The sequence below is a fragment of the Wyeomyia smithii genome, chromosome 1, assembly GCF_029784165.1.
Source record: "Wyeomyia smithii strain HCP4-BCI-WySm-NY-G18 chromosome 1, ASM2978416v1, whole genome shotgun sequence".
Taxonomy (NCBI): domain Eukaryota; kingdom Metazoa; phylum Arthropoda; class Insecta; order Diptera; family Culicidae; genus Wyeomyia; species Wyeomyia smithii.
The window spans coordinates 172,204,963-172,223,972 of record NC_073694.1 but is presented as its reverse complement, the minus strand read 5'-3'; the positions used below and the strand labels follow the sequence as shown (position 1 = coordinate 172,223,972).

The window sequence follows — 19,010 nt, the reverse complement described above, 5'->3', positions numbered from 1 at the left end:
TTTCCATCCGTTAGACGAAACTGTGAAACCCAAAAATTTCACTGATTGTTTTCCCAGAACGCATTTGTCTACATTTATGTTGACGTTATGGTTTGCCAAGCACGCCATTACCTTCGATAAATTTCGATCGTATTCTTCTTTCGTTTTTCCTGAGATTAATATGTCATCCAAATAATTGACAGTTCCTTCACAACCTGCCAGTACAATGGTTTGCAATATCTCTTGGAACACATCTGGAGCATTTGACAGGCCGAATGGAAGACGTCGATAACGGTATATTTCATCCCCCGCAAAATAATTAGTAAGATGCCGTGAATCTTCGTTGAGTTGCACATAAAAAATTCCCTGGTCAAATCGATTGTAGAGAACCATTGCGCCTAATGAAGATCCATCAAAATGGATTCGAAAGTAGGCATCTTAAAAGGCGTGCGATTAATGCATCGATTGGGGCCACGAATATCTATTACCAATCGAATGTCGTCCCTTCCTTTCGGAACAACGAGTAAAGATGAGCAAAATGATCGGTCCATATCGGTAGTTACTTTTTCTATTATGCCGGCAGACAATAGCTCGTTGAGTTTTTGCTTTGTAAGATCTTTGAAGGCCGCTGGGATATGCGTGTATACATTACCTGAAGGCAGCATGCTCTTATCATAGCTTAATGATATTGGCGGAACATTGAACTTGGGAAATTCTTCAATCGGAGATAAACTTTGAAGTTCCGAACAGGTGGAAATGCTAAGCTCACATTTCCAGGATGCAGTTTCGTGCGTTGAATGGATTGGGACTTCCAAACCAACGGAAAGGACACTGTATCGAACTGCAGTGTTGAATCCCAATAATGCTCTTGTTTCGTCGACAACGTAAAATTTCTCAGTAAAAATAGGTCTGTCCAGTGAAATGAATAACTCTGCTGAGAAATTAGCGATAACCTTGATTTCGCCATCTGAAGCATATGCTTTAAGCCGTTTATCCGTGCAATATTGCAAAGCATACATGCCTTTTCTGCTATTTATGTCCACCATAAGCTCATCAAATGATTTTTTAGTTATGGTATTAACTTGAGCTCCTGAATCTATAAAAAACCTAATCGGAGTATTTGCAACACGAGCATTAACGTAAGCATCATTTTCCAACAACGATGCAGCAGGGTTTATTGATTTGATCTGCAACAACAGAAAAAAATAACTGCTGGTTTTATTTTTTTTTACTCAACTTTCATACTCTTAGCACTTTTTTTTTTTGAATTTATTTAAGTATCAATGAACAAACAAAAAAAAAGCATCTCGTGAAATCAAAAGACAAAAATTATGAAAAGTTGTCGTCATCACGTACCTCTCGAGGAACGGTATCTCCATCTTCCTGCTTCTCAACTCTAGCAATTTTGGCATTATTCGGTTCCTGCTTGTATTCATTGTGGCGTTTCATGTAACTGGACTGCGGGACTTGTTTCTCTGCTGATAAACACATGCTGCGAATGTGACCGATTTTTCCACAATTGTGGCACGCTTTGTGCATCATCTTACATCTGTCTGGAATATGGAAGACACTTCCACATCGCCAGCAATTATTAACGGGCTGAGGTCCTTGATTGCGCCCATCAAAACGAAACGCAGCACCTCTACCGCGCCCGAAACTACGACCACCGCCCCGACCGGCACCACGAGCTCCTCCTCTTCAGATCTCCAGTATCCGTTGTAATTTGGTCGAAAATTGCCTTGATTTCTCCATGGTGGTTCATACGTATGCTGTGAGACAGCCGCTATTTTCGCCACCTCGCGATTGCCATGAGTTCGCTGATACTCTTCTTCATTTGCTATTTCCAGTTCTCGATCACGGACAAGATTGATGAGGTCTTTCATCGATCCTTGTTTCGCCCAGTTTCGATGGGCCGAAATTCGAACTCGACTATCTAGCGCTCCCTTACTGATAACTCGAACCACGGCTTCCATTTCCTCTTCAGCGGTGTAATTGCATAGCTTTGCGGCACTAGACACTCTTAGCACGAACTGCATACTAGTCTCAGAAGTAGATTGACACAAACTCATCAACTTGCTTCTCTGCGCAATCAAATTTGTCCTGGAGCTAAAATAGTCATTGCAACGCTCCATTGCATTTGAAAACGGAGCCGTTGCTTCATCCGGCATTCCGTGACAAGATACTGTTGTATTAAAAATGTCCCGCAACTTTGGCCCAGCCTTGATCTTGAACAACCCAAACTTGGTTTGTTCGTCACATGTGTTGAACATCTGAATAGACGTAAGAAAAATATCTTTCCAGTAATCAAACGCCCGCTTGTCAATTTCCGTCGCTCCATCCGAGGGGGTACACTCCGGTATGTTCAAATTGCTCAATGTCCAATTGTTCAACGACGTCACCAATAACATTTCGCTTCTCGGCGTCCCCGAGTCCTCTGACATTGTACTACGAGAGGTCTCAGTCACGCAATCGAAACTCGGGTCAATTGAGAGATCAACTGAGCGTTCACGCAAGGTGTTGTTCTTCTCCAGTGCAATCATTAAGTCTTCCATAAGTTTCGCTCTGCGTTGTTTTCTATAAATAAAAGAAAGCGACTTTTTGCTAAAACTGTTGAACATTTTTCTTTGCTCTTAAAAAATTTTCATAAAATCGATTGTTTGATAAATAATATATATTTTCAAAACAGTTGAAATTTTCAGCAAAAACTTTATTCACTACCATCTATTATTAGTTTTGCCAGAGCCAAAATTCCGTCTACTACCACCGGAACCAATTCAATTGTTAACTATAATTGTATTTTTTATGTATAAAACTTAATCTTTTTTTTACCGAAGCCCAATTTACACCAGAGCCAAAATTCCGTCTACTTCCACCGGAATCAATATGATTGTTATTTCAATAAATTATAATTAATTTTTTTAGGTATGAAACTTCGTCTTTTTCCACCGAAGCTCAATTTACACCGGGGCCGAAATTGGATTCCGTCTATCTCCACCGGAATTTACTACAATTATTTTCTTGATAAAGTTCGTCTTTTTTTACCGATACTTAAACGTTATTGTAAAGTGTTGCTGCAGCAATTAAATTCCAATCTCAAATCGAATGGATCTCTGTCTATTTCCACCAGAGTCCAAACACCGTCTTTCTCTACCGGAGTCCATCACTTTTTCAAGTATTATCAAACAATCTTTTTTTTACACTTGAAAAACAGCTCACACTTTTAAATGATCTTTACTTACACTGTGGGAACTGGTGATATGACTGCACGGCTGTTGTGAACCAAATCCAAAAGCCGAACGTACTTGCCAGGTTGCTCATCAGTATTCGCGACCTTAGCGGGTGGCCGCTGCTTGAAAGGCTCGGTTGAAAGAGCTAGCGCTTTACGCTGCCCTTGCTCCGCGTTTGCATTCCTACTCGCTGCGCCATTGTCGTGATTCGCAGCTAACGACCTGACACATTTGCCGGTTTTCTTTTCTCGCTGCTGCTGTTCTTCTGGATCCATCTGGAATGTTCTGCTTGCTCAATGGGATGTTGTGTCTCACTCGAAATTTGTCACAAGAATGAGCACGCAAGTGCAGGTAGCTCTTATTTATACCATACACAAACCTTCAACAACCACCAAGCATCGATTATTATTTTATCCAATCAGCGTCATGAAAACGGTTTCCCCTCCGTGAGCCGTCGAGAAGACGTCAAACAAAAACACGAGTATCATTTCAAAAGGGATAAATTCTGAATAACAAGAATTTACATTTTATTTTTGTTTTTAAAGAGTATTGCATTTTTATTTATCGTTTACTTCAATACATTCTACATGCCACTAGTTAGGGAAAATATTTATAAATAGCTGTTTTGTTTGCAATGCTATGTTCTTGGCAACTGGACAAAAATTCAGTTGAACACTCATTATATGCAGTGGTGGGCACCATTCCGCTAATTCGCTAATTCGCTAATTAGCGACGTTAAAATTTAGTTAGCGATTTCGCTAATTTTTGAACTGGTTAGCGAAACTGTTAGCGTCGCTGAAATTTTGGCCTTCGAAACGCTAATCGCTAATTCGCTAAATTTTGTAGAGAAGCGACAATAGAAATATTTAGAAAACTGTGAATTGCTGATTGCGTACGTAAATTGCTTCGAAAGATGAACATACTTCACTGCGAAAGTTACTTTTGTCAGTTCTTTTACCCTAGAATGGAGTTCCAGTTATCGTTTTTAAGCCACATGAGCATTTTGAAGAACAAGCACAAAGTCTAGATTGAATTTTCGGCATACCAAGAACTTTGGTAAATTGCAATGCGCTTGAAATTATGACAACTTTGGTTCTACTTTTTCGTTTCAGATAATAATTGAATTTTTATGAAAACATTCTAAGAGTATCTATTTTCAATGCAAGCTAAATAACTTTTGTTATTCTTGTTTTTACAAAAACAAATATGAATACCGTTTTGTGAACCTCTTACTGTCAATAGCTTTAAAAAGTAATTGTTTTCGTTTGTTTAACCAAAACAGATCAAAGTGGTTCAAATCTTACAAAACACGAGCAATAAATATAGCGATATGACTATTAACATATTAAAAAGTTAGCGATTCCGCTAATGTGGGTTTAGCGTTTAGCGATTATCGAGCTAAATTTTCCGGTTAGCGACTTAGCGATTAGCGTCGCTAAATTTTCGGTTAGCGGTGCCCACCACTGATTATATGTTTTAAACTTGTTTCTGAATAAATTTTTTCATTCGTGATCAGAATTCGGAAGAAGGCGCTAAATATAATCGACCAAAAATGGTGAAAAAGTGATAAAAGTCGAAGCAACGAGATGCGATGATTTACAGGTTGGAAGAAACAAAAGCAACTTTACACGGTTTTACACGTTTACTAGTGTGCGTAGGTGAAAAGTCACTTAGGAACCATTCAAATATTACATAACGCGGAATTTGGCAATTTTCAATACCCACCCACCCCCATGCAACGCAATTTTACATGTTTGCCACATGCAATATAACGCTCCGCTGAATACCCCCCCACCCCCTAGAGCGTTATGTATCATTTGAATGATCCCTTATCTCTATCCAGCTTTTTACGCACCATAATGGCGGTCGCTATAATGCGTGTTCGTAATATGCGAACCTCTCTGCCCATGTCAGATTTGCAATTTCTGAAAAATTTGCAACACAAATGTTGCCAGATATATTTTTCTTTTGATAAATTGTATGAAGACTTCAAACTGACGTAAGCAGAGTTGTCAAAAGGGTGGGTAATTTATTACGAACTTTGCATTATAGCGTCCGCCATTATGGCGCGTAAAAAGCTGGATTGAAAACTATTCGATTATTTTTGAAGATGATCGATTTATTCGATTAATCGAGAAGTAATCGGACATCACTAGCTTAAGGTGAAACGGGATTGTGGCCTTTTCCTATACAATTTTGAGGTTAGAGTTCTTTTTACTTCTGTATTTTGATCGTAAAAAATTCGGCTTCCACTAAATAAACAGCACTCAAATTGCTACTTCAGGCATGCAACAGTTGTGAAAACAATTGATCAAAGTTTCATGTACGTCTTCATAAATCAAGAAAAAATTAGATTGCGAAATTCGAGTTGATCGCGACCACGTCCCGTTTCACCTTAATGTACACACTATATTGCCAAACTCCGAGTTACGTAATATATGATGTTCCCTAGTTCAATAGATTATGTAAAATCTATCCAGCTAGAGCTAGTTCAATGGAAATATGCATATGGTAGCTTGACAACCTCCATTATACACGCTCACTCTGGGCTACTCAGCGGCTGAGTTGAATTTTAATCATTTTTTTCAGTTGTTCGAAGACGTCAAAGAATGAGTGGAATTAAATTGATCATGGCGGCAAATTTACTCAAAATTGGGTAACTGGTGCTTGCGTGTTGTTTTTGTTATTTGATTTTGCAATTAAAAGCAAACAGCAAACCAAGCAAACCGTCTGAAAAAAGGAGGAAATAGAAATGTTTGAAATTAGTTGTTATCGGTAGGAAATTCATAATTTGAAATAATTGACTGCAACTAATGCCAAATTTTCTTTTTCCCAGGACTCGTTGAAATCTCCCGTGTCCCAGCGAACAAAGGTAAATTTCTTGAAACGAAATATTTTTTTTAAATAAAATTCATTGAAAATGCAAAATATAATAATATCGAGTCAATAATGATAATTTTCCGAAATTCCCTCATTGAAGCTTAAAGTACTCATTTTTGAGTCGAAAATGAGTAACTTTTACGCATCGCGCATCAGGTATAATATGGGTAATATTTACTCAATTTTTATAACATTCGGTGGTACTCAAAAATGAGTAAAACAACTTCTACTCAATTTTGAGTACATACACGGAAAACAAAATCTACCCAACCGGAGGGTACAAACTACCTGAAATTATGTAAACCTTATACAACTCACGTATTGGGTAGTTTTGCAATGCGAACGCTGAGTCATTTCAACCTGTTTGATTTTAAACATGTTTTTACTCAATGATGGTGTTTTGACAAAAATTCAACATTGAGTAGTTTGAACCCAATATTGGATGAAAAATCAAACTGGCTGAAAAATTCATAACACGTGTGATGAAATTGAATCACCGGAAGTGGCAGAGATTTCTCTGATATTGGTAGTTTTGGTTTTAAGTTGGTGATTTTAAGTGACGAACGGGCTTCTGTGTTTTTGTTTTTTGTTTAACCGTCAATTAAAAAGAAGATTAACTTTGCATTGTGAGAATGGAGCTAGAAACGGAGGCGCTTAAAGGGGAAATTAATTAAACCAGTTACTCCTAATAAGTCCTCCTAAGGTACTGGAGTAAGTTTTGAGATAGATTTTATAGATTATTTTTCAATTATCCGATTTTTTAACTAGTTTTAATTCAATCGAATGAAATTATCTGAAATCTACCCAAAGCATAGTTTAGAAGATTGAACTGAACTTTAGGTATTTTTGACGTATTATTACTCTTAATGCTATATACCTTCTATTGAATTAATCTGCAACTACTCAAAATTGGTTTCCTGCACGGAACGACCCGTTGAGTTAAATTGACATGAAAATGGGTACTTTTCGTTTTCCGTGTACGGTTTTAGCGAAACTGATTAGGTTTCGACTCAGTTTTGGGTTATCCAGAATGAGCGTGTACACGCTCGTAAATAATAACTCATGAACTGAGCAACTCTGACTCAGTTTAGAACGATGTTCGTAGACGTCAAAAAATGAGTAGAAGTCCTTTCTCATTTTGAGTAACTTTGACTCACATTTTGGGTTCCCTTCATATAACTTCTTTCTGAGTAACGTCGCATATAACGACGTCCATTTTGAAAGATGATTACGATGTGCTTCAGTTTGTGACATATGTTTTTTAATTGTGTGCGCCTCAGAAGGCATTATAACTGTTTACTTTTATTACAAGGTAATTATTGATAAACATGTGGTGTCGTTTATTGGTCGTGGCGGATTTCTAGCCAGTAATGAAACTGAACTGTACCCAAAAAAATGAGTAATGTCGTACTCAAATTTTGAGTAATAATGACTCATTTTAAAGACGCCTAGTGTTACTCAGTTTCGAGTATTTGTGGAGTTACTCAATTTAAGAGTTGTTCCACTTTTTACGAAAATGCGTCAGATGTTACTCATTTTAGAGTTATTATTTACGAGCGTGTATGTCGAACCCATCTGCCATTACCGCACTCGAGGAAAGCTGGGTTGGCTTTCTTTTCGTGTTCACACGATTAAACGCAATCACTAGAAATCATTCGAAGCGTGTTTTCGAGTTGACCCGGTTTTCAACCGGTTGAAGTAGACGGTATTCGAGGCGAAATTCGATGAATTCTAATGAATCAGGCGAATCAAACGAGATCGCTCTCTTTGTGATCAGGGTTGCCACATTTAAATCTGTGTTTTCCCTTGAAAAAATCTGAGCATCTGTATCAGGAACAAAAATATCTGTAAAACAAAATTGTTTAAACACTTGTACTTTGAATTTTTTTAAGTTTTTATGGTACATAAACAAAATTTTTAGCTTAAAACGTGTGAGGAGATGAAAATATGTTCAATTTGCTCAATGTTTAATGAAATAAAATTTGGATTGTTTTTAAAAATCAATGTCAATTTCGGAAAATCTGTACTGTTTCGACGAAAATCTGTATATCTGTATATACAGTTTCTGTACCGTTACTTCGGCCAAAAATCTGTAAAATACAGATTAATCTGTACATGTGGCATCCCTGTTTGTGATTGCGAAAACTAACAGAGCTGCCAAGCCAAATTGATCCGGTGTGATATGTTCTAATTTTTACTTTGTTACTTGTATATTCCATATATTTGACTACAGGCTATATTAGTTTTGTCTAGTACTTCCATACGTTAGTGTTGGTTGGTATGTGTGTACTTGAAAATCTATTAAAAACTACACATATCAATTGTGAATTGCGTTGTGGGCAAAACATTAAATTGTCTAGGACCACTGCTTTCGACCGGTTTTTTCGCTTACTGCCCAGTGCCAGGAAGCTTCGACAACTGATGCTTGCGCGGCGTTTTCAGTCTTTAGAAAGCTATCGGCCGGTTCAGCGTCTAGTCTTCGCAAGTCTCGTTTCGCACGTATTTTTTCCCTTTGACTCGTGGTGTGAGTGCACAAATTAGCCTAGCTTTCTGCCAAGAGTTTTTGAACTCTCGTGATAAGAAGATTCGCATTTTCCATAAAGCTAGCAGTGAAAAGTCAGTTGATACGTTATCGATTTTTTGCCTTTACTGCGGTTTTTGTAACGGAGATTTTTTAGTGAGTTTAGTAGCAGCTAACTGTGAAGGGTGAAAAAAAGATGGCAGCCGTCAGTTTCGATGAAAAGGTACTTGCCGCAAAATCGATCATTTGCGACATTGAAGGTACTACGTCCTCCGTCGACTTTGTAAAGGTAAGTTAGATATTTCCTAATAGTTTTTTTCTCATACTTAGCTAACATAGTTAAGTGCTGTTTTACATTATTCCTTCAACTTCCTTTTTTCTCGTCTTGTTATAAAAAAGTACCGTTGTCTACTCTCTGCCAGCATAAGTATCAAATTTGCAAACTATTTCAAGAACCACGCTAAACGAGTTCATTAATACGAAAAAACGTTGCAAGAAAAATGGAGGATTGCGAACGTTTTTTGGCTGTATATCTTTCTTCTCAACCGCTGATTTCTTTACTTCTGTTGGCTGTGGGGTGTCATCGATCGGTTTGGGGCTCCGACTCCGCCGCTTGAAAAGGCTAGCTAACATCCGCTCTGCTGCAGCTCTGGGTGAGACTACAGCGTCTCCTGTCGTATTGCCGTGTGGATAGCACAAAATGGTTGATCGTTCCTTTTGTCAGATGCGTTTGGCCTTGAAAGTGTTTCGCCAGAAAGTAAATACTCCGGAAGAATACATGATAGTTCAGGTATAATTTATCGGGGTTAACGCTTTTTTCGCCGGCGACCGGCATTTTAACGGAGCTTTGTGCGTACATACATACATAAAGCATGTTTAGGAAGAGAAAGCCTTCCGCAGGTTAATCAGTGTTGCCAATGGGAAAAGAGTGTTTCGAGTTTTCATTTAGTGCAATTACGAAAATTATTTGATACCGTTTATTTTTAGAATTATGTTAAACGTCACATAAAAGTATAGTGAAATCATTAAGTATGAATTATGCAAGGTATTGTCTTTATAACTGCAAGAATACTGCAAACGCCTAGACACTTCGCTCGTCTGTCGAATTGCAAAATTTCGGTTATCATTGGAAGATGACTGTGTAGATAAAAGCATCACATCATGAACATACGCATACGAAGCAATAAAGCAAGTTTTAAATGTTTTGACGCACGATGCTACATGTAGGTATCTGCTTATTTACAAAAACGGACTACCGCACATGAGATGCTCTTCTCTTTACATTATGTCACTGAACTTAGATGAACTGGTAGAATTTATAATCAGAAATATCAAGTATATATTTATTGGTTCAAGGTAAAATACTTTTAGCAGTTAGTATATGATTAAAAAAAATTAAAGAATTGTTTAATTTGTGGACCATGTCATACAGTTTTAAAGAAACAAAGGTACGATCAGTTATGGATCGATTTGAGTATCAGTTAATTAACCATGCATGAGGTTTTAGTATCCTACCGTTCTATTAAAATGTTAACTCACTATGCTATGCTGTTTGACAATCTGTTTATTTTTATAATGTGCCATTGGTTATAAAGGATTAAAAATTTGCGTTTGTTTTATTTTTATACGATACCACAAGTAACAAATAATTTTTCAATATAATAAAACCTGCTTATTCATATATATTCCTACTGTTGGTTATGAAAATTTGTGAAATACAAGTACGATGATATAACACAGCGGTTATCAACTTGGGGTACGCGTACCCCTATGGGTACGCGAGAGCCTTCAGAGGGTATGCGAAAGAAAAAATCAGTAATGGCGGACGCAGCAATATTTTTATATTAAATTTCAGTTATTGTTCAAATTTGCTCTCGAAACATGACTGTAGCAATGAAACAAATTATAGTCCAATTTGAAACCTGGACTAGACTACCACAACGTGATCTGCCACTACTTTCTCCCTCTCTGCGAGGACATTAGAAGCCAGCAAGTACGATTAATTTGGAAAATATTGCCAAGGGGTTCGCGGACAAAAAAAGGTTGAGAACCGCTGATATAACAGATTGGTGAAGTGGTTGAATTATGAATTATAGGAAAAAGAGATACATAGGAGGTCCAAAAAAATAACGTATATTTTCGCTAAAATTACACTTTTTTACTGGTTAAACTCGAACAAACCGTGGCGAATAAGATAAGCGTTCACTTGCAATCCCGTTGTGTATTGTCAAAACATACATTTTGCATTTCAGTTGCCTATTGTGACTTTTGGGTATTGTAACCTTCGAGGGGGCTTTTTATAATACTCTACTGCCAGGGCCGGATTTAGGATTGTGGCGGCCCGTAGGCCAAGCACCTCGAACCTTTTCAATTGTCAAAATTTCAATAAAGGAATATGTCACACAAAAGTATTAGTTAAAAGAAGGTTAGGGGCCATCCACATTCCACGTGTACAGTTTTTTGACGATCTTTACCCCCCACCCCTCCCACTCCGTGGACAACTGTTCATATAGATTATTAAAATTTTGTATGAACTGTGGACATTATACAGACCCCCCAAAGTTGTCCACGTGGAATGTGGATGGCCCCTTATAGATAGATTTTGTTGGTTTTTCCAGGAAAAAGTCGCACGCTGGAACATGTGAAAAAATGTCGTATGGCCAGTAGGGTTTCAATACTTATTCTCTAGAGATGTCCAGTTGGCTATTAAAAATATATCAATACATGATATTTATAGGAAATTTTCCTGGGAAAAACTCTTCTGAAGACCGGAGGGCGCTACGATGCTTGTAGAAAAAGTTATTCACCCCATACTGATTGAATGTCTGACGGACGGCTCACAATTGAAATTCTCCAGCAACACTGCTACAGCATGCTGCTATTGCAAACTTGCTTAAGTATGAGAAATAATTTCGCGTGGAATTAATTTTCAAAGTGTGATTTTTGCTCATCGGGGAAGCCTCCAAGATAAATTTAAGCGATATCATTTCTTATCACATTGTTGAATTTGCAACAGCAGCATGCTGAGCAGTATTGCTAGTAAAACTCAATGGTGAGCCGTTCGTCAGATATTCATTCAGTCTGGGTTGAATATCTTTTTTCACAAGCAAAGTAGCGCCTTGCGGTCTTCAGAGGAGTTTTTCCCAGGACAATTTCCTATAAATATCGTGTATTGATATATTTTTAGGAGCCAACTGGACTTTTCTATAGAAAAAGTTTTGAAAAAGTGGTTTGTCCCATATAAAATCGTATGAAAGCTTTAAAAATCGGGCGCAAATCGTGCGTTTCACAGATCGATCTGAAAAGTAACACAGTTGTTATAGGACCCGTAAGGAACACGAAAAGTGCATGGGAGCGAAAAAAATAACACCATCGCTTTTTCCCATATAAACGTGTCCCAGTCTAATGACCAGGTATGGTGCTGGTTCAGCAGTTACTAAAATCGAAATTTCTACGAGTATTTTGCTCATTGACCAGGAAAATAACTATTAAAATGCCTTCTACATATTATTCTAATTTTCTAGTACAGGTCGGACTCGATTCTCCGGAACATCAAAAAAATTTTCATTCCGGATAATCGAATCACACAAAAATACCTAAATTTTGCGATTAACGAAAATTAAATATTTCTTTTCTTTGTTTTACTTGTATGATGCAGCGGCGTAACCAGTAGTTATTTCTGAGGCGAAAAGTGGAAGAACCTTGAAAAGCAAAAAAAATAAATTGGACATTGATTATTTTCGCTTAATTCGAACATGTCCCAAACATGCCGGAAGTGACATAAATGGTAACAAATATGCCAGAAGGGATGGTAAAGGCGAAATTTCGGGATAAAAGTAGAAAACCGACACCAAAAAATAAAATTCCGGATAATCGAGTCAGACCTGTACTTACTTTCACTGAACGCAATCTATTTTTATCAAAAACATTTCTATATAACTCCAATAACTAATAAATCGACACGTTACTGCGACGTGGGCTCTATTTACATCGATGTTAAGAGATGAAACATTTCATATATACGTGGAATACACTTGCGGTTCAGAAACAGCCACGGTCAGATATAGAATTGTGGAGCCTCTTTTCAGTTGTAAAATTTCAATTAAAGAATATGTCATACGAAAATATAAATTAAGGGAAGGTGGTTATAAAAGAATTTCGTTACTTTTAATGAAATTGCAGTTATTTTAAAGTGTCACGATTTATTTTGGATTTTTTATTGTTTGTATTAAGTCATGAATCATTAGCAATGGGCTTTTATGAGGGCCCCCAAAGTACCGTGGATCCCTCTATATACGGCTATACATACGTAACTTAACTCTCCCAGCTGGTCTCGAGGTACGATGCTGGCCTAACAAGCCAGTCGTCGTAGGTTCGAGTCTCGGCTCGGGAGAAGACTGTTAGTGTTTAGTAGGATCGTAGCGCTAGCCCCGCAATTGTCCTGTACACTTAACAGGTGGCTGCGAAGTCTGTGTATTATAAACAGAAGGTCGAGTTCCGATACGGAATGTAGCACTAAGACTTTGCTCTGCTATACGTAACTTAACCTCGATATAACGTTTATTTTTTAATGTATTGAAATTGAGAATAAATGATACAGTAACTTTTTTTGGGCTATAAATTGCTTCAAAAAATGTTTGTAGTAGTAAGTTTTGAAACCAATAAAACCATTGCGAAAATTTTAGGAATAAGGAAGGTTTAAAAATACTAATAGGTGATGGGAAATAGGTTTTCACGCATCCTTCAGTAACAATTCACAAATTTTTTTTGCTTGTTGAAGTTTTCTCTAAATGGGCATAAGAAAGGTTTGAAAATACTAATAGGTGATGGGAAATAGGTTTTAACGCATCTTTGAGTAACCTCTTGTATCAATTGAAAAAACAAAATGTTTTTTTTGTGCTTCTGAAAATATTTCTAAATGGGCATAAGAAAGGTTTAAAAATACTGATAGGTTATGGAAAATAGGTTTTCGCGCATCTTTGAGTAACCATCAACATTCTTGCATAAATTAAAAAAAAAAATTTGCTTCGATATAAAGTAACTCGATACAACGTAACGAAAATAAAAATAAAGTTGCCTTATATCGAGGTATGACTGTACTACCATTCGTCCATAAGCCTGTGATGTTGATTTTGACAACAGCTCGAAATTTTGGCGCGAGTTGTGTGGCTGAAGGCAGATGCGCACAATAGTTGTTAGGGTGAATCAAAGTTGCAGAAGATAGGTTTTGCCATACAAATCTTCAAAAAAAAATTGAAATGCAATGCGCCAAGCGGAGTAATTAGTAATCGACTTCCGATTAATTTAGGTTTTTATATGTCTCAAATGGAATCAATTAAATTTTGTTCTGGTTTTGTGCTATCAAATTGTAACATTTCCGGACTACTTCGTGATAAGGGCGAGTCCTTGCTTGTTTTCCTATCTAGTTTCGCCCTAATCACGAAGTAGTCCGGATTTTTTTCTACAATTCAATAGATGGCCATACACACAAATAGTTACGTTCGTCGGTGTGATTTATTATCAGAAATTAACGGCGGCGTTAAATGAATACTTTTTCAGGTAGTTATAATTGCCGACGCATGGGAGGGTAACAGACGAGACTCGGTAAAGAAGAGCTGTGAAGTTAAAATAAGCGTGTAGAGGTAAGGGTAAAAGTATTAAAATCCGTCACATGATAAAGTAACCTTCCTTTCCGTTATAAGTCGTTAGAGATGCAGAGTTAAACTCGGTCTCTGGCAACAACGATTGCAACACTTCCTTTTTTTTCCTTCCTTAACCTCACGTCCTGTAAGAACGTAACCGACGCCGTTTTCGATCTATATAAAGCAGAAGCTTCTGAATTGTTGTACATTGAAGATAGTAAATTAATCCCAAATCATGCGGTGATTCTTTGTGAAACTTCACTAATTCAGATCCATTACGGAGGAGCATCTACGTAATGTGAGGTTCTTTAAGCTCATGATCAGACAACCATTAATTAGCTAGCTTTTTAAAGTCATGAAAACAAATTAAGAAATGAAAGACATTCGGATCAGCCTTCTGCTGCGTAGTCTGAAAAAAAAAGAAAATGTACTATTCTCGATAACCCTTCGTCGGAACAAACTGTTTTTACTAGACACTTTCATTCACGTGCGAGAAACGTCGGCCGGATTAGCATAGCCTTTGTAATCGGAATTCCGGAAGTCGTACTTCAAGCCGTCAAAGTTTCATTTTTTTACCGATGAAAAAAAAAATTCCGATATTCATTAATTTTTTTTATTAACGTGGTAGTACTACGTCTTTGTTATCCTCACTAGGATGCATTCTATAAAATGAAATGCATTGGAAATAAAACTGGCGAATGTCCTGTCAGATTTCAAACGAAAATAACAGCATAACCACAGTATGTTGGATAGGTAAAATGTTGAACAAAATTTTGTAATACGCTAGAAAAATTTTCCGCGAACAATAGACTCCTTAAGTTGACATTCTCTATATCAGTATCAAAAAAAGTATCCCCGTCCCAACAGGTAAATTAATGTTTACTTAGTTCAGTATGATGTCTCGAAGGTAAAAGTTTTTCGAAAAGTTTGAAACCGCCCTTTGTCTTAAACAATTTGTTAACCGCTGTTAGAACCTAATAAAAACTGAAGTTTCGGAAGAAAATATGCTGATAAAGGCAACAGTATCGTACAATACAAGTGAAGCAGAGCGTCGCTGGTCTATCACTGTAGCGGTTCACGATTTCGATTCGTGTGCAATAAAGGAAAAATTACAAAGCTGCTGCTGATGGGGATTAACAGTAACTTATCTCATGAATAAGGTGACCATAAAAACCATAAATTACTCAACAAGAATTGAACATCTTTGCAACGGTTATAAGTTATATTTGACTCTCCCAGCTGGTCTCGAGGTACTATGCTGACCTAACAAGCAAATGTCTGTGTATAATAAACAGATGGTCGAATTCCGAATGTAGCACCAAGGCTTTGCTTTGCTATAAGGTTTATTTATTCCGTTTTATCTTCGATGTTTACTAAGTAATCTTGACCGGCTGATATCATAAAAGTAAATTCCTAAAAATACAAATTTATAGAAGAATTAAATCTGGCGCATGCTTGTGAATTGTTCGTCCATTTACATACTAAGATTATTCCAGATTTTTTTTATTTTTAATTCTCATTTTATCTCGAAAAAAAATTTTCGTAAAAAATCGACTTCCAGGGATTAAAAAATTTTTTAGATAAAAAAGATTTCCAGCTAAAACATTTCTATGTCCCAGAAAATCGATTTTTCGTGCTTTTCTAAGGCATTTGGTATCAAAGAAAAATTTCGGTATCGACATTTTTCTTCATTTGTCGTAAAACGAAACTTGGACCGCTTTGTTGAAGCCCGTGTTCCCGAAATCCGACTAATATTAAATGGGTATGTTTTTTTTTTCGAGGAGACGAAACTTTGTTTTTCGAGACAACGTCAGTTTTTCATGCATTTCTAGGCTTCACAGCCCGGAACTAGATTGATTAAAACCAGAAGGCCAATTTTAATCTAATCAATCTAAACTGTGTTAAAAATGTACAATAATTAGTAAAAAGTTAATTGAACCTTCCAGTTGGTCTCGAGGTATGATGCTGGCCTAATAAGCCAGTTGTCGTAAGTTCGAGTCTCGGTTTGGGAGAGGCTCTTAGTGTCAGTAGGATCGTATCGCTGGCCCGCAATTGCCCTGTGCACATTGGCTGCGAAGTCAGTGAATAATGAGAAAAAGGTCAAGTTCCGAATCGGAGTGTGTAGCACCAAGGCTTTGCTTTAAAATAATTACTTAATTGTGACTCTTCGAGCTTTAGGTATGTGAAAGCGAAACACTATTGCTGTGAATATAATATGTTTTGTTTCAAAGCTGGTCGAAATTTTCCACAGTAGTTGAGTTCTTCAAAAAAATATTCGCGAAATAGCTGACACTTTGAAATAACTAATTGACTGTTATGTATCACCATTTAGTATTGTCGATCATTATCCTTCAATACTAAACCAGCGAACTGAAATTTCGATGAAAACATTAACTATGTAAATGAGAGCTTCTCGTTCCAAAACCGTGGAATTTCCCTTTTACTTGACGTGAACCGCTCTATAAAAACGTATGTACTCCACGTATATATACATACACCTCCACATCGCGCGCTCTGGCTTCAAACTGAAATTATGCGCAGAAACGATGTTAAAGCCCCGATACTTTCATTGGGGGCTGCTGCTATATGCAAGGCGCCCCCTTGACAGAAAAGGCGCAGTAGTATGGACCAACGACCGCGCGAATATGCTTCGTCGTCGTAGACCATAGTTTTGTGATCTATAAATAGCATTACCGAACCTGTTCCACCAACACTGTTTTTTCCGTTTCCGTAGGTTACCTTTCTTTTCGCAGCAACCGTGCAACGACGATTGACGCGAAGAAATGGAAACTAGCTTAGGTTAGCTTTTGTAGCGCTTATTTCAACAACTGCAGTATTTGCATCTTACTTTTGGGCTGCAAAACATAAACGAATTTGATAAAATTGTCATTTCTAAGTTAATTTTATATAGTTTTCAAGAAAGACGGAGCATGATGAATTTTGTAAACGTTCTCCAGAAAATAGCTGAAAATAAGTTTCAAGTGCCATATTTCAGAGTTATGCTCAAATTTCAAAAATTACGTGAATATTATCACGAACAAGCCATAAAAAAATATACTATCTAATCTTCAAGAAGCGTTCGGCGTAGTACACTTTCGCATCAGGATAAATAAACTGATCTTTGCAGTTTACCATCATAAATGAGTAAGAAAATATCAACAAAGGTACGATAGATTGTATCTATCGTGCGACCAACTCGCTAGCAAAATGCTACTGCAAATCTTTTGTGTCCTCCATTTCGAACAAAATGTCCAAAATCATGAAAAAACATGTTCTAGATGCGATTTGCAAGGCTTTTATTCGGATTCGACCGAGAGAGGAGTGTCTGTCAGATGTGTGTTATACACGAAAACGTAAAGAAGGATAAAGAAGAATAAAAAATGCGCAGACACTCGAGCGATATCTAAAGCAAAGTTAATATACACCAAATCATGCTAGCGCAGTATCAACCGCCACGATACTCGTAGCAGCAGCGTTGTGTTGAAATCGCAGAAAGGCAAACTTTGTTCCCGCCGTTTGTATAAATAATTTATTGCTTTCCCACTGTCGACAATGTTCTTCCTTTTTCGCAATTCCTGGTACTGCTTGCTGTTGCTCAAGAGGAAAACAAAAAACAGAGCAAACTCCTTTTCCAAGGTCATCCTGTTTAGTACGACGCTGCTGTTGGGAGGGTAAAAGGCAACATATAAAAGTATCCCCTTCAAAGAAAACCACAGAGTGGTATGCTTAAATTATTAATATCCATTCATTGATTTCTGGAAAGTCCTCAAAAGTTGAAAAAAGATCTTCATCTCTAAAATCAGAACTTTGTGTTTTTACGGTACGGGTCGGACTCGATTATCCGGAATATCATTTTTTTCATTCCGGATAATCGAATTTTCCGGATAGTCGAATCACACAAAAAATACTGAAATTTTGCGATTAACGAACATAAAATATTTCTTTTCTTTACTTATTTGTATGATGCAGTGGCGTAACCACAAGTTATTTCTGAGGCGAAAAGGGGTAAAATCTTGAGAAGCAAAAAAAAAAAAATTGGACATTGATTATTTTCACTTAATTCGAACATGTCCCAAACATGCCGGGAGTGACTTAAATGGTAACAAATATGCCAGAAAGAGGATGGTAAAGACAAAATTTCGGAATAAAAATATAAAACGGGCACCAAAAAAAAAAAAAAAAAATTCCGGATAATCAAGTCGGACCTGTACTGATTAACTAGATTTATTCGTTACTGGTCGGATTGAGTTTTCCTTTGTTTTACTGTTTGTTCGACATACCATTACACTAAGGTCGCTTTTTACGCGGGTTTTATTACGCGGTTTTTTTTAGGCGGCACGTATCCCCCGCGTAAAAAGCGACTTTAGTGTATTATTGAAAGGTGTGTGGATTGAAATTTTTCGTTTGAAAGCTTTGGTTATGTTAACTGCATGCATACTGCATAACTACGGCAAACTATCGCTACAATCCTTACAGTCCCGGGAAGTTCCTAGAAAGGTTACAAACCTAGAGATTACAAAGTCCACTTTGGTTAGTGGTCGTGGGGTCTAAACTTGTAGAATCAGCTCATACGATGCCAAAGGGTTTTGAGTATGGGTTTATTCCCAGGCTTATCCACAAAACTTTTTGCCAGATTAGAAAAATGGTATGAACTCTTAACAATTACTTTCGATCGAGCACGTTACACACTCTTAGTAACTTTGCGAGATAGTCTTGTTTTAGGAGGAGAAGACAACCACGCGAATGTTACGAATGAGAATC

General features: G+C 37.2%; 2 protein-coding genes across 4 annotated transcripts in view; one reads left to right on the top strand and one right to left on the bottom strand.

The window, feature by feature from the left end:
• Positions 1–1,517: 1,517 nt before the first annotated feature.
• Positions 1,518–3,481, bottom strand: LOC129717364 (uncharacterized). Its single transcript, XM_055667240.1, has 2 exons — positions 3,219–3,481; positions 1,518–2,553 (listed from the first exon to the last, which is right to left on the bottom strand). Exons 1-2 carry the CDS (start codon positions 3,479–3,481, stop codon positions 1,518–1,520), a joined length of 1,299 nt encoding a protein of 432 aa, XP_055523215.1.
• A 5,030-nt stretch (positions 3,482–8,511) lies between these two features.
• LOC129719101 (enolase-phosphatase E1) overlaps positions 8,512–19,010 on the top strand; it is a 29,495-nt gene continuing 18,996 nt past the window's right edge. For all 3 annotated transcript variants that reach the window (XM_055670497.1, XM_055670498.1, XM_055670496.1), the window contains exon 1: positions 8,512–8,896. In XM_055670497.1, the coding sequence (XP_055526472.1) occupies positions 8,804–8,896 (93 nt within the window). In that variant the 5' untranslated portion in view covers positions 8,512–8,803. The remainder of the gene's footprint in view (positions 8,897–19,010) is intronic.

Bases quoted from the DNA above. Each gene is read 5' to 3' on its own strand.
- LOC129717364 (XM_055667240.1), bottom strand. From the start codon at position 3,481: ATGGATCCAGAAGAACAGCAGCAGCGAGAAAAGAAAACCGGCAAATGT. The intron at 2,554-3,218 runs GTAAGTAAAGAT...TTTTATTTATAG, and splicing joins ATATCACCAGTTCCCACAGT to AAAACAACGCAGAGCGAAAC.